A 14,346-nucleotide genomic window follows, 5' to 3' on the forward strand; every position below is an offset into this window, starting at 1 on the left:
AAATCACCTTAGCAAGAGAGGCCTCTCCATTGTATCTTTGGGAAAAAGTTTGCCTACCATGCATCAACATCTCATGATCCCAAGAAAAGGGATGTTGAGTAAATGTCAAGAAAGCAGTAAAAAGAATCAAAGAAAGCAGTTCAGTTGGAGAAATTTTTGAGATTAGAAAAGGCATACCTTCTACTCATTGCCCATGCACATCACCTACATATTCACTATTTTATTTATATCTTGCACCTCACGAAATACACAATCTCATGCACCTATTCTAATTAACCTTGCTATATACATCTCTAAATGGGTAGACCATATGGTAATGGGTATAAATCTGCCTAGCCCATGGTATAACCTATCACTTGGATAACCATCGACCTTGCAGGTACCTCTAAAAAGCTTTAATGAATGCAACCTTTGCTTTGCCTGGTTCAACATAGCTACACTTCACCTAGTCGATGTATCACACCCACAAAGAAGCCCAATCTCTAAGCGCCAAGCTGAGAGATCTAGGAATAATATAATGTCGCACTGCAAGGTCCTGGACTGCCATCTACCCATATATTCAATGGTGAACCTAGCAATCATTTTGCCAATCAAATAATAAATTTTAGAATCCTCATGTTTAAACTCCTTGCATGATAGGTGGATTCTCCATACCCTCACAAAGAAGCATGACATTGTTTTGGACATTCTTTTGAGATGTGATCGCTACTCTACAAGCATGCAATGGGTCTCAACTTTGTTTTATGCAAGCAAGTATGATATCAATATAGACTTAAGGTTATCCTTAAGATATTATTGAAGAGGAAACCCATCTTCTAGATGGCTATATATACACCATGTACAAGTCTCAATTGGTTTTGAATTACCAACTTGGAGTAGACCGTGTGTGTGTGTGTGTGTGTGAGAGAGAGAGAGAGAGAGAGAGAGAGAGAGAGAGAGACCGTGTGTGTGTGTGTGTGTGTGTGTGTGTGTGAGAGAGAGAGAGAGAGAGAGAGAGAGAGAGAGAGAGAGAGAGAGATCAATACTTATGCAAAGTATTAACTACGATTTAATATGTTCTTGTGATAACAAAAAACCTTTATTCATGGCTCCCCATCCATGAACAAAAATTTTGGCAATCCCCCACCAAATAATAAGTGATTATCACCAACATATAAAGCATACCCATTGATTAATTATACTTGTTTGAAGTGTGCTCAAAAGTTAGTTTATTATAATCACCTTATAAAGCGTACTCATTGAGTAACTTTGTATTTGTTTGAACGTGTGCTTAAAGCTTAGTTTATTTAAGTCAACATTAAAAAAGTTAATTATTTTACGATCTAAGGATAGTGCAAAGCGGTCTCAAAGAAGCCAACCATAAAAACTTTGATATACAATCATGTCACACGAATAGAGGAATTAGGTGTGCTCAAGTAAACCGATCACGTGATTGTTGATAACAAATGATGTTCCTTAGATTGTAATAACAAATTCTCTTTATGAATACTTTGCTTTAAAGGCAAGTGGAAGTTGGTGTGCATTGTTAGCAAACAACAATATACATTGTAAAGGACATGATATATAACCCCAGAAAAGCATGACCTTCCCATGGGCAATGAAGCAAGGAGAGCATGTAACAAGAGTATGAGTAAAGAAAGAGTGTAATGATGAGTCAACAGTGGGAAGAACTTGCTCACAAAGGAGAAGGATGTAGGTACAAACTTATAAAAAAAACATATAGGGAAAAAGTATTATTTTGTAATGGCAAGTCTCTTTCTTGCATCTTTTCTTTTGTTTCACCTATTTCAAGTCTAATACAAATTGCAAGGATTTTCTTAGGCTTTATTTATTGAGTCAAATTGAGATTTTTAGAAAGTCTTCAAAGAAAATGACTGAAGTGGTTGCATAATTAGGATTCTCATGCATAAAAGCTCATTGTAATGAAAGGGAACTAAATATGGCATGCACATTAAAATAAAATGTATCCATATATCACAAGTTTTGTTTTATCAAGCTACATTTTTTTGTGAATGCATAAGGAAATTTGACATGGCAAAATAAAAATCATCGTAGGAACTAGATGTTTCCACAATATTGATTGTGGTCCGGTCCTTACATTCATTTCTCATACTCACCACCAACAAATTGATTGTGGTCCGGTCCTTACATTCATTTCTCATACTCACCACCAACAAATTGATATGTATTCTCTTTAAAATTTGCAATCTCTCCCAATTCATTGGATTGGAGTGAGAGAATAATTCTTCTGAATTGATCAATTGTAGCGAATTCTCCTCAAAAGCCCTCCTCAAAAGCCACTACTAAAGTGTTCTATAAAAAACATACTTTCAACTAATGCTCGTAAACTCAAAATTGCAATAAATATCAACAATTACTTTTTAATGAAAAACATAACCAATTTCTATAATATTAACACTTCCTTTTTAATTAAAAGCATAACCAAAATACAATCATAAAAGTGGAAGAGGTCCATTAATACATGTTCATCCTCCTAGTATTGAACTTTTTCCATGCACATGGTTAACTATCAATGCTACTAATAAGCATGCTTTTTTTCTCTCTAGTAATCCTAATGTCATGTGTAAAGTGACATGATTAACGAAATTTTAGTGATAGTGCCTCCTTTTCGCTTTGATGTTTGCATTGTTACATGTAGAAAGATTTGGAAGGGGTCTTCTTTGATGTTTGCATTGTTACATGTAGAAAGATTTGGAAGGGGTCTTCTTTGCTATTTGGAATTTTCAAGAGAATGTGGCCAATTTCTCAAGTGAGCCAAGTAAGTGAGGCAAGAATCTTACACATTGGCATTGAGAAAGTTTGATCTCAACCATGGAGATGTACTCTCTATACCCAATTGGGCTCAATTTTCTTGTATGTTCTCACCCTAAACATGCATGTGCTCACCCACAATAGTATACCCATTAACACTTTCAAGATAAAAACTAACTAAGAGCTTTAGCTTAGCAATTTCCAAGGTCACTAAGATATTTATGCACTTTCTATTGGGCTCAATTTTGTTGTATGTGCTCACCCTAACATTTCTTATATGCATGTGCTCACCATAGTAGTATACACATTAACACTTTCAAGATAGAAACTGACTAAGAGTTTTAGCTTAGCAATTTCCAAGATCATTGAGGTATTTATGCACATTATCTTGTGCTTCTAATGTGTCTTCTCATAAAGATCCACATAGGAAGCAACTTTTAATATGCATGTATGTGCAAGGCCCCTATGCATATCAACGGCACGATCCTACAAGGAAGCAATTTAAGTTGAGCAATGAGGAACCAATTTAAGATGTCAAGTTTTTTATGTTCACCAACCTTATGTTCCTTGGATTCTTCTCTCACATAGACATGTATGTGCAAGACCCCTATGCATATCAACGGTAGGATCCTACAAGGAAGCAATTTGAGTTGAGCAATGAGGAACCAATTTAAGATGTCAAGTTTTTTATGTTCACCAACCTTATGTTCCTTGGATTCTTCTCTCACATAGACATTGTTATATACATCACCAAGAAGATAGTTCACCTTAAACCAAGTGTAGGCATTTGCTAGGTTCATCTATTTATTATAGGCATTTGTGCTTATAGCCTTGAGCTTCTTGCACTTGTATGTAGTTATTTGCATGTTCAAAAGTAAGAGAGTCCTTAAACATTGAGTGGGGCAACTTGGTAAACAACTTCACCTTGTAAATATAATCTCTTTCAGGTGCTTTGATGAATGTTTTTGTTGTAGTGTGTGTTTGTTTTTTTGTAGTGTGTGTTTGCTTAGTTAACCATACATTCAAGTATTATTTATTTACCCAAGATAGATATAAGGCTGAAGATGTATGATGGAGGGGTTAAACATTATGGCTATGAAATACTAGAGCAACATTTTTCTTGTCAAAGTATTAGGAAAAGGTTTCACCAATCTTCCCAAAAAAGTAAACATTGATTTTCAACAAACAATCAAGACTATCATCTTTTTTTTTGAGAAAATTAAATCTGTATTTGAACCTTTTTGATCCATGCATGTGATAACCACATGCAAGATGGAGGCGCTATCATCATGAATTAGAAATCTATTGAATACATGTGACTTGTGTTCCTATCATCCACAAAAGAGGGGAACCACTGCGCCCCTCCATGGGACAAGCTTATCGTAGGAACAACCCCACAATGCTTGCCCCACTAACAATATGTGAGATGGATGCACTATCATAATGAATAAGAAATCTATTGAATACATGTCACTTGTGTCCTATCATCCACAAAAGAGGGGAACCACTATTCCTTTGGGGACAAGTTTATTGTAGGAGCCCCACAATGCTTGCCACACTCACCCTACATGAGATGGGGCCCTAATGTCAACTATTGCCAAGGAGATTTTTGTGTTGTGAGAGAGGGTACATAAACTACAATACCATCACTGTACATAGTGGAAGAGGTAAGTAGACTCAAATATAATACCTCCCTATGGAACTCAAATACAATACCTCCCTATGGAACTCAAATACAATACCTCCCTATGGAGAGGCACATGCGCTACTGCTCGGTTGCAGCCCAAGAGGTAGCCAAGCGGTTTTTGTGCATGCGGTGAAAAATCTTTTCATGTAAAGTGCCATGTGAAAAGATTGTAGCTGGAGAGAAAAGTGCAAGTTACACTGGTGTATTCACTTCATGAATGGAGTGCAAGGTTTGGTGAAGCTCTTAGCACAAGGATGATGGATCATGGGATGTCTCAAGAAGACATTCCAAGCCTCAAGGCTTTGAAATTTGAATTCTTCTTTGGCATGTGGATAAAGAGGTTATTGAATTAATTATATAATAATAATAATAATTGGAGATGTCAACCTGTGGGCTGTGTTGCTGTCGGACTTTTCGAGCTTTATTACTCTCAAAATAGATACTGACTTGCTTTTTTCTTGTGAATCTCTCTGTCCCTCGCTTTGTGTGAATCTTTGTGTCTCTTTTTTTCTCGCTTCATACTGGTTTCTTGTGAAGAAAGAAGAGGGCTCTCTTTCTGACACAGAATCTCTACATACTTTGTTTGTTCTTTTACAGCGGGGTGTGTGTCTGTGGGCTTCTGTAACCCTAATTTGGGGTGATGATGAGCGATGGGAGCAAGGGCGGTGCTGCTACTGCTGCGTCTTCGGTTGCTCCTATTCCCATGGGATCCCGACATGCTCTTCCAGATCGCGAGCTTCTCATACCTGTCGGAGACGATCCTGAGGACCCCCTCAAGCCTGGCTCCCCTCCCAACGGCTCCTTCCACCCAGGCCGCGAGGTTGGTCTCCCTCATCTCTTCCGTCCATTTTCAGGGCTCTCAATCCCATCCCCCCCCCCCCCCCCCCCCCCCCCCCCCACACACACACACACACACAAACACGCAGACACACGCACAATCAATCACTTACACGCGCGCGCACACGGACCAGGAGAGAGAGAGAGAGAGAGAGAGAGAGAGAGAGAGAGGTTCTGATCTTTGCATGAAAATGTCTTCACACATTTGCTCGCCCTTGTATCCTTATAGAGCCATCACTTCGAAAGGATGAGGGATGAGTACTCTTTTGGGCAGGAACTCGTTGGATGGTGAATTTTAAGGTTTGGTTAACTATTAGGTGAGTTCTCCCAGTTAGAAGGGAGCCTTCCATGGCTCCACGCCTGCAGGGACTGGGAAAGAGGGACTTGAAACAAGCTCTGCATTCTTTCATTTGAAGGTTTAGGGACACATGCTCGTGTTGGCATGCCGGAGTTCATGCCAGCTGTAGCCACACAGTTCAATGACATATTCAAACACTCTTTATTCTCATTTACAACAATGGCACTTGCATGCAACCGTCAACCTATGATTGACCAACACATGAGAGATGGTTTGAATATTGGCATAAATTATCTTTATGAGCATTCTAAAGGGTGTATGCTAACGACTGCTGAAACGATGCCATGATGCATGTGAAATGTAACGACACCGAGTCTTCTTGGCCCTATGAGCTGCATTTTGCACCAAGTGTTAGAGAGAGAAGAAAGGCCTGCATTTTGGGCCCGTGGCAATGTGCCCAACTTGGTCATTCGCCTGCCAGGCCTATCTGTAGCCACTTCTGGCTGCTTATAGGGCCCAACTTCATTTGCTTGATCTTTCAACAAGTTGTTTTGTGTATGTGTGGTGTTTGTAACATGTGAAAGCATGGCTTTAGTCTCAAGCTTTATGTATAAGCTATAAACATTGAGGTGCATGGTCCTTGGTTTACATTTCATCATCGTTTTGGTGCCTTGCAGGCATTCTATTCCATGCTTCAGAGTTGGGCATCCAAAAAATTCATGAGTGGTTGGTACGTATGACTGTTTCTCTGGCCTTCCATTCTGTGACCAAGTCCAAAAGCATTGCACGAGTAATTAATATTTTTATCCTATTGTGACCTTGCTTGCAGCGTTATTTTACTTCCAATTGCAATCACGTTCTATATAACTTGGTGGTTCATTCAGTTTGTTGATGGTTTCTTTTCGCCTATCTATGCTCAATTGGGGATTAATATCTTTGGTAAGACTCGACATTCTGGTCAGTAGCCATTCAATGGGGTCATGATTATTCAAAGGCTTACTTTGTCTTCTGGTTACTACAGGACTTGGCTTTGTCACGTCCATTGTATTCATATTCCTGGTTGGTGTTTTTGTCTCATCATGGATGGGAGCGTCTATCTTACTAGTTGGGGAGTGGTTAATCAAGAGGATGCCATTAGTCAGACATATATACTCAGCATCTAAGCAGATTAGTGCCGCAATCTCCCCAGGTAAATTGTTTCTATGCAATGGGGGGATTAGTGCCGCAATCTCCCCAGGTAAATTGTTTCTATGCAATGGGGGGCTTACATTTGCATCATTCTTTATGCCCATAAAGGTTGGGTTTGAGAGAGTGGTATAACCTCTGAATGTGTTTCTATCTCTGGCAATCTTCCCTCCATTTGTGGGTAAAGATTAGTAGGGCCCATGATTGAGAGAGAGAGAGAGAGAGAGAGGGGGGTTGGGGGGGCGAAGGCGAGGGCCATATGACTGCCACATTGTTGCAAAAGCACAGCAGTATTTTTCCTTTTGAACAGGTTTGAATCGAATCCTTAATGTCAACATTTTCTGTATATCTCTTCAAGTTGTGCAGATCAGAACTCACAAGCTTTCAAAGAAGTGGCAATAATCAGGCACCCACGTGTTGGGGAGTATGCGTTTGGTTTCATCACGTCTTCTCTCGTTCTTCAGGTAAAAATGGATGATGTGAGTATTACTAGTTTCATGATGACCCTCTCCTACAGGTGGTTCTGAGTCGCAGGTTCACGGTGGCTGCAGGTATGTTGCAAGCTGATTCTGCCTCTTCTGTAATGCAGACTGACACTGGAGAAGAAGAGCTTTGCAGTGTCTATGTCCCAACAAACCACCTGTACATTGGTGATATTGTTCTAGTGAATTCGAAAGATGTCATACGTCCAAACCTCTCAGTCCGTGAAGGAATTGGTAATTTCTGTTCTGTCAACTCCCATCATTCGTACGTGGCTCATTTCCAAGCCAAAGGGAAGTTTCATGCCTAAACTTACACTACACGCATTGTTGCAGAAATTGTTGTTTCCGGAGGTATGACAATGCCCCAGCATATCTCGCCAATGGAGGCACGGATTTCGCCACGAGATAGGAATCACAAAATTTAAGTTTTATGAAACGTGCTATTAAGAGGTTAAAGGTGCAGTTAGACAGGAATGCTAGTGACATGCTGTGCACCTATGAGCCCCCTTTTTTGTCATTGATTAGATTGGAGAAAAGGACTAACAGGTTTGAACGCTATTAAGAGGTTAAAGGTGCAGTTAGACAGGAATGCTAGTGACATGCTGTGCACCTATGAGCCCCCTTTTTTGTCATTGATTAGATTGGAGAAAAGGACTAACAGGTTTGAACAGAGACAGAGAATAGTGCATTTGAGTGGGGAGAGAGAGAGAGAGAGAGAGAGAGGCAAACCACAAACAAAAGGTGATAGCTATGGCATTGGTATGCATACCACATGCTTACCATGAGCAGAAAGCATCTTTTGGGCTATATCTAGTTTTGTAAAGCTGGTCTCCTCTTGCCTTTTCTTTGTCTTGTTATGGGTCTTATGTAAAGAATTTTTTTCTCGAGTGGCAGCAATTGCAGTCCCAAAAACTGTCTCCTCTAGCCAAACCTTGTGGGAATATGTTTCTGCCTTAAGGTTTGGTTGTGGCATTTGATTTTGCAAAGGGCTTGTGATGGAATATTTTTGGACTGGTGCATTATTTTTCAAAGAGGGTTTCTCTCTCTCTCTCTCCCAAAAAAAAGGCAAGTGGGTAGTCTGTTGTGAGGTAGAGCTGTCATTGAGGTTTTTTGTACGTCCAAACCAAAACCAAAACCAAAACCAAAACCAGATGATTTTTGGTGAAGGTGGTGGTACTTGATGCTTGGCATCACAAATCTATTAGTCTATTAGTATGGATGTTTTCTTTTGCTAGACCTCCTCTTCTCCTTGAAAAGTGCCTCCAAATGCTAGCCTTTGGCAGGGGCAGCTGAGGCCTTTCTGCAGCACCTAGAACCCAACCAGAGAGTCGTCTCCCGCATAGCAGGTCCCTGAAGAATCCTGTCAAGAGCTGAAATGTGTAGGCATCTAATAGGCAGGAGAGACTGGGTTTTTAGTACGGAACTCATCCTCATCGCCTTCTTTTCTGTTGACTAATCTTTGTACATGACGTGCGATTATAGCTTCTTTTAAATATTTATTGAAAATAAGGCATTAAAATAAATGAAAGCACACATTCCACTTAAAAAAAACCAATGCAAAATTGGTTATGTATAATATAAAATATTTTCTACAAAATAGGGAAAATTTCAAAAGTCAAGTATTGCATCATGAATTCTTCATAAAATTTGTCTTTTTTTAAATAATTCAAGCAAATTAATGCAACCTAATTTCCTCCCTCACAAATATATTTTTAAAAATGGCAAGATGGCCTTTAAAGAATAATAAAGAATTAGGATTTTGGGTTATGTTATTTGGCTCAAATAATATGGTATTATTCATAATTTTTAAAATAACGCCTTGTATTACAGATTTTATTCTCTTTTTGCAATTTTTTAAAATACAGACTTTTTTGTATGAATTTTATTTTTAATACAAGAACGTGGGTGTAAAGGCTCAATTTCAAAATGGGCCTAACTTTCTTAAGATGTATCCAAATATAGCCATGCTTAAACTCAAATTAATCAAAATTTTGAAAACATACACTTATCTTTAATGTTACAATATTAGTAAATGTGTGCTAAAAGAGAAGTCCCCTTGTTCTTACCTTGAAAATTTTCATGAAAGGTTATCCGCACATCTATTATATTTTATTTAGCACCCATTAGCACAATGTGTGCTAAATGTTAAACATTAGTAGTAAATTTGTGGTAAAATAGAAGTTCCCTACCTTGAAAATTTTCACGAAAGGTTATTCATATGAATATTAAAAACTACGTCTATATATCCTTAATTTTTAAGTACAACTTTAAAAGGATTTTTGTGCATGAGGTTATAAAAAATGTCTAAGGTCAAGCAAGCTCAAGGAGATGTTAACTCCTTAACAAAGTTACACAAAAAGTAAAAATTTTCCTCTTTTCTTCAAAAGCATGGGGTTGATAAAAAACTCTATGGTCAAACAAGCTCAAGGAGATTTCAACTCCTCAGCAACGTTAAGCACAAAAAGTAAGCATTTTCTCATATCTTTAATAGTAGTATTGCCATTGGACAGATTTGACAAGACTTTATATGATATGCAATGATTGCATGCATGCCAAGTCTCCTATGCATGAAGCCACAAATTCCCCTACATAGAGGTTCATGGGCTACTAAGATAAAACCTAAATACCTAGACTTGTAGCAACATTTGAAGCCATGCACTTTCCTTGCAATAAAGGGTTTATGGGTTTCTAAGATTAAATCCTAAATGCTATACTTTTGTCCATAGGTATAATGTAATAATACATGTGGAAAACTAGCCCGTCCTAAAAATCATAAGCATAGACTCACTTGAAGAATTTTATTTCCACCCAAAAGAATGACTAGTAAGAATAATATTCTCTCCTTTCTTAAACTTTAAAAACACCCCAAAAAGCAGTTATGTCTCATTCAAGTCAATAAATCAATAAAGCATACACACTTTATGAGAATTAGGCTCAAAACTTTCCCCTTTCTTTGTAGAAGAATCAACATATTGTACAAAAATAAAGAGGAGGGCTTTCTTTTATGCTTCTATTTCCTTTTCACATCACATAGTGCTCATTTAACATATGATAATATAATAATAAACCCTCTCTCACATCACCCACACAACACACAACAACATGAAAAATCTCACCCTCTCTCACATCACCCTCATAGTAAAAGTAATTTTCTAAATTTGTTCTAGAATACATTGCTTAACCATGTTAGATGCCACAATGTTACAAACTTTTGGTGTGTCAACCCTGAGCTAGGTATATCTCAAGTTGTAACCACGGTCGACAAGAAGCCCACCAACAATCACAGTTCGGGACATGTCTTCTTTATTGATCACCTTTACTGTATCATTAGGGATCAATGTTCCACAAAACACCGAATACAAGGCACAAGTAGGAATTCCACTTTCTACGAGAGCCCATTATAGAAGCTTCTTTACCTCGAAAGCAAGTTTTAGTTCTTCTCCATTTCTAACGAGGAACATGGAACTATAAGGTCCTTGCCCTAGCTGGGCCAAGGGGATCCTTTTGATAGGCAGCTAAATCCCTGGTCTTCGATTGATCGGGGAAATACGAGGATACGAGAAAACGGAGGGACCTAACTCTATCTCGCAGGGGAAACGTAGTCATTCTAACATGAATCTATTTCTCCGATCGAACAGCACTCAATGTGCGTGATCAAGGATGGAACAAGTCCGCACTTGGTTCATGGAAGCCAACACCTTTTTTCTCTTTTTCTTACGAGGCATGGCCGCTGGCTCGTTCCCCTAAAACGGAACTTGTTCGGGTCCTATTCTTACTTTGGATCGTAATAAAAAAATCTATTGGAAAGTTACCGGACTCATCGGGTCCACCCATCCATAGAATGGCACCGTCGAGGCATCCATCCACCCACTTTCCACCCACTCACCCATCCACCCACTTTCCACCCACTCACCCATCCATAGAATGGCACCGTCGAGGCATCCATCCACCCACTTTCCACCCACTCACCCATTCTTTTTTGTTATCTAATTAGGTCCTACTACACTGTGAAACATATAAAAGCAACTTCTTTAACTAAAGAAGTTTCATAATGTTCCTTAAAACAACCTTTGAAAACAATAATATTTACATCAAACAATTCTTACAGCAAAATGTTCACAAAAGAGACCCCGAAACCGGGTCAGCAGAGCTAGATCCAAGCTTCCATATCCATGTCCATAGACAAATCCAAACCAAATCCAAACCATCGATGATCTAGAATTTGGTTTACAAGCCTAAACCATCTGGGCATACCCCATGGACCATACTCCCTCATCATCGTCCAGTCAATGAGGGCCAAGCCGGCTTGTCACCCCCACAGGTCCTATCGCTTGTACCAAACCTTCCCTCTACTCAGAGGAGATGTCTACTCATGAGGTGGGCTAATTCACCGCATTAGCCTGGGCCCGCAGAACTAGGTAGCATCCATAATCACATGTCCACTTTCATGAGGTGGAAATCCAATTCCCAGTGGCATAGGAGGGGATTACCTTGGGCTGACTTTTGGGCTTGCTACTGCCTTCGTTCGTTAACTACGCAAAGCAAGAGCGAAGTTAGCTAAGTAGGGGAGAAGATGTACCTATAGATTAGCAATGAAACTAGCAAACATATCCATTAAAACCAAAAAAACATTCTCGTCGACTACGCAAGCAAGAGCGGAGTTAGCTAAGTAGGGGGAGAAGATGTACTTGTAGATTAGCAACAATGAAGCTAGGAAATATATCCATTAAAACAAAGAAAGCATTCTTTTCTTTCTAATAATTCATTGAGCAGTAAGAAAAAAACATTGAACACAACAATGATCTTCTTAGCTACAATCCTTGTCAACAAGGAAAACACACCATAAAGTATTCTTGAGTGAGATTACTCACTCACAATTTCACTAATAGTCTTACTTAAGGGCATATATGAGGATGAAAGTGGCAATTATCCATATTGGAGCCTTAATCCTTTTGGTTACTTAACTTAAAAGAGAGGGGCAATGCTTTTACAATGCTAGTCATAGTCCTTATAGGTTTAACCAATAGGGATGTAATCTTGCTAAGCCTAAGAATCTTAACTTATGACCTAAAGGAAGAAGTTGCTCATATTTAAGAGAATTAAAAATATGACCAACCTGGTTGTTGTTTGCATGAATGCGTGCTTTCTCATTTCCATCTCGAATGACGTGTAGTTCTCCAATTCGATGGTGTTTCAGTGCCAAAGTAAGGCCCTTATTAGCAGAGAATAGGAAGAGAGGGGTGGATATGAAATGCTAAAGATCACTAGGAGAGAGAAAGAGAGAGGGTTCTAACAGATCAAATGGATCTGAAAACGGACAACATTTGGGCTTCCAAAAGCTTTGTCTGAAATCCTAAAGAGAGAAGGCTTAAGCTCACCTTTAAGTCTATTCACATGGGGGGATTTTTGGAGAGGGTGTCCTTAGCTCGAGGGCTCTCAAGGGAGAGTGAGGCTTGGGTACATCTAGCCTTAGGTGGGAGAGGCTAAGACCGTAGGACATGTCCCTGAGCTACCAGAGGGGGAGGGGAGGGGGTTTATATAGGTGTGGGGAGGGGGTGCATGCGCACTAAGGGAGTGCCAACAGGGGGGAAAAGTGTGTCCAGGTGGGGGTGCCATATGGGCTAGTTGCATGGATGGCAGGTGTTTCAGGGAGAGAGCACCACTTGTCGAGGCGGTGTCTGGAAGGTGTGTACGTAAGTAGGGGGAGAGGTGGTAGGGGGAGGGGGTACATCTAGGAAGGGTGTAGAGGGGGGTGAAGGTGGCAAGGGGTACATGTAGGGAGGCATACCCTAGGGGGAGGATGGCAGGCATTGTCTAGGTGGGTTGGTGGGTGGTGCCCAAGGATCTGGGGTGTTGGTGGGGCGGGTGATGCTTGTGGATATGTACGTGCATAATTTGGCAAGAAATGAGCTCTCAGGTGTTCAGAGAAGTTTTTCATAGGCGTTGTATGTAAATTGGGCAGGGGTTGTGGTGGGGCCCATCGTGCGCACGTTCGACGGCGTTGGTTTGGTCGTTGGGATTTTTTGTGTGAAATTGTTTGAGACTGCCTCGGGATCCGGTGTGCACTTTTCGTTCGTCGTTTGAACGTCCAGAATGCTATTGATTTTGTTTTGAACCCACCAGATTTCAAAACTTCGCGGGTCAACTTAGGCCACTTCGGTTACTCATTTCAATCCCGAAAGAAGCCTTACCTAGGATAGTGTTGTGCTTAAGATTTCAAATTTGAATCCGTTTTCTCATTTCCTGAGTAGAAGGTGCTTAATTTATAATCATCTAAAAATAGCATCTTTTCAAGGATAAAAACAACAATTAAATGCAACCATAATGAAATGCCTAAACTATACTTGCAATGGATATGCCATATTGTGCTTAATGTAATATATTTACAATGGGTATGTTACATCCTTCCCTCCTTTAAAAAAATCGAGATGTTATCATCTCGACATAAACTTTGGGTAATCTTTTAAGAGCGCTGATGTTGCACAGCTACATGGAGGGTCTCTTTCTCTTCTTCTTCCATTTCTAAGGTCGGTTCACCAATCATGGCACAAATGCGAGCAGCCGGTCCACGACCTTTGCCATGTCCATCACCACTACTTCGTCCAGCTTGGCGGTTGGGGCCCCACGGCCCTGGTTTGATTGGCCACATGAGGATTAAAAGAGGGTCTTGCAAGTTTGGAGCATTCAACTCTAAAGTAGCTAGCTTCATCACAATAAAAACACCTTTGGTTCCCATAGGGCTCCATGGTAGAAATAGCATAAGTGCGGGGGACAAAGTTGTTGGGGCACTAATCACGAGTGTTATTGTGAGGGTTTTGGCTGGAAATTAATTTGGAAGCATTCCCTTAGGTTAGACTTAGGATGGAATCTCTTCTTGACTTGACCAATCTTTACTTCTTTTACCAATGGCTTGGCTCGGGTAAGAGCATCTTGCAAAGTGGTCAGTCTCATCGCTTCAAGACGAGAGTTTAGGGGCTAATTCAACCCGTGGCAAAAACGGGCCACTTGTTGCGTGGTTTTATCATACGGTGGGGCATACTTGTGAAATGTGATAGATTTGGAGTAGTATTTCTTAGGGGCTAATT

General features: G+C 39.9%; 1 protein-coding gene across 6 annotated transcripts; it reads left to right on the forward strand.

The window, feature by feature from the left end:
- The first annotated feature begins 4,469 nt into the window (after positions 1 to 4,469).
- Positions 4,470 to 8,145, forward strand: LOC147636683 (protein LIKE COV 1-like). Of its 6 annotated transcripts, none has more exons than XM_086800160.1 (8): positions 4,470 to 4,562; positions 5,057 to 5,279; positions 6,272 to 6,324; positions 6,424 to 6,533; positions 6,616 to 6,831; positions 7,146 to 7,243; positions 7,369 to 7,495; positions 7,595 to 8,145. In XM_086800160.1, the coding sequence occupies exons 2-8, from the start codon at positions 5,100 to 5,102 to the stop codon at positions 7,684 to 7,686; spliced, it is 876 nt and encodes a 291-aa protein (XP_086656286.1). In that variant the 5' UTR covers positions 4,470 to 4,562; positions 5,057 to 5,099; the 3' UTR covers positions 7,687 to 8,145. The 6 variants fall into 6 exon arrangements, with proteins under 6 accessions (XP_086656286.1, XP_086656287.1, XP_086656285.1 ...); XM_086800161.1 differs by lacking the exon at positions 4,470 to 4,562 and adding an exon at positions 4,899 to 4,919; XM_086800159.1 differs by lacking the exon at positions 4,470 to 4,562 and having other exon boundaries at positions 4,909 to 5,279.
- Positions 8,146 to 14,346: the final 6,201 nt, after the last annotated feature.

The sequence above is a fragment of the Cibotium barometz genome, chromosome 7 (assembly GCF_041138505.1).
Source record: "Cibotium barometz isolate CiBa-2024 chromosome 7, ASM4113850v1, whole genome shotgun sequence".
NCBI classification, from domain to species: domain Eukaryota; kingdom Viridiplantae; phylum Streptophyta; class Polypodiopsida; order Cyatheales; family Cibotiaceae; genus Cibotium; species Cibotium barometz.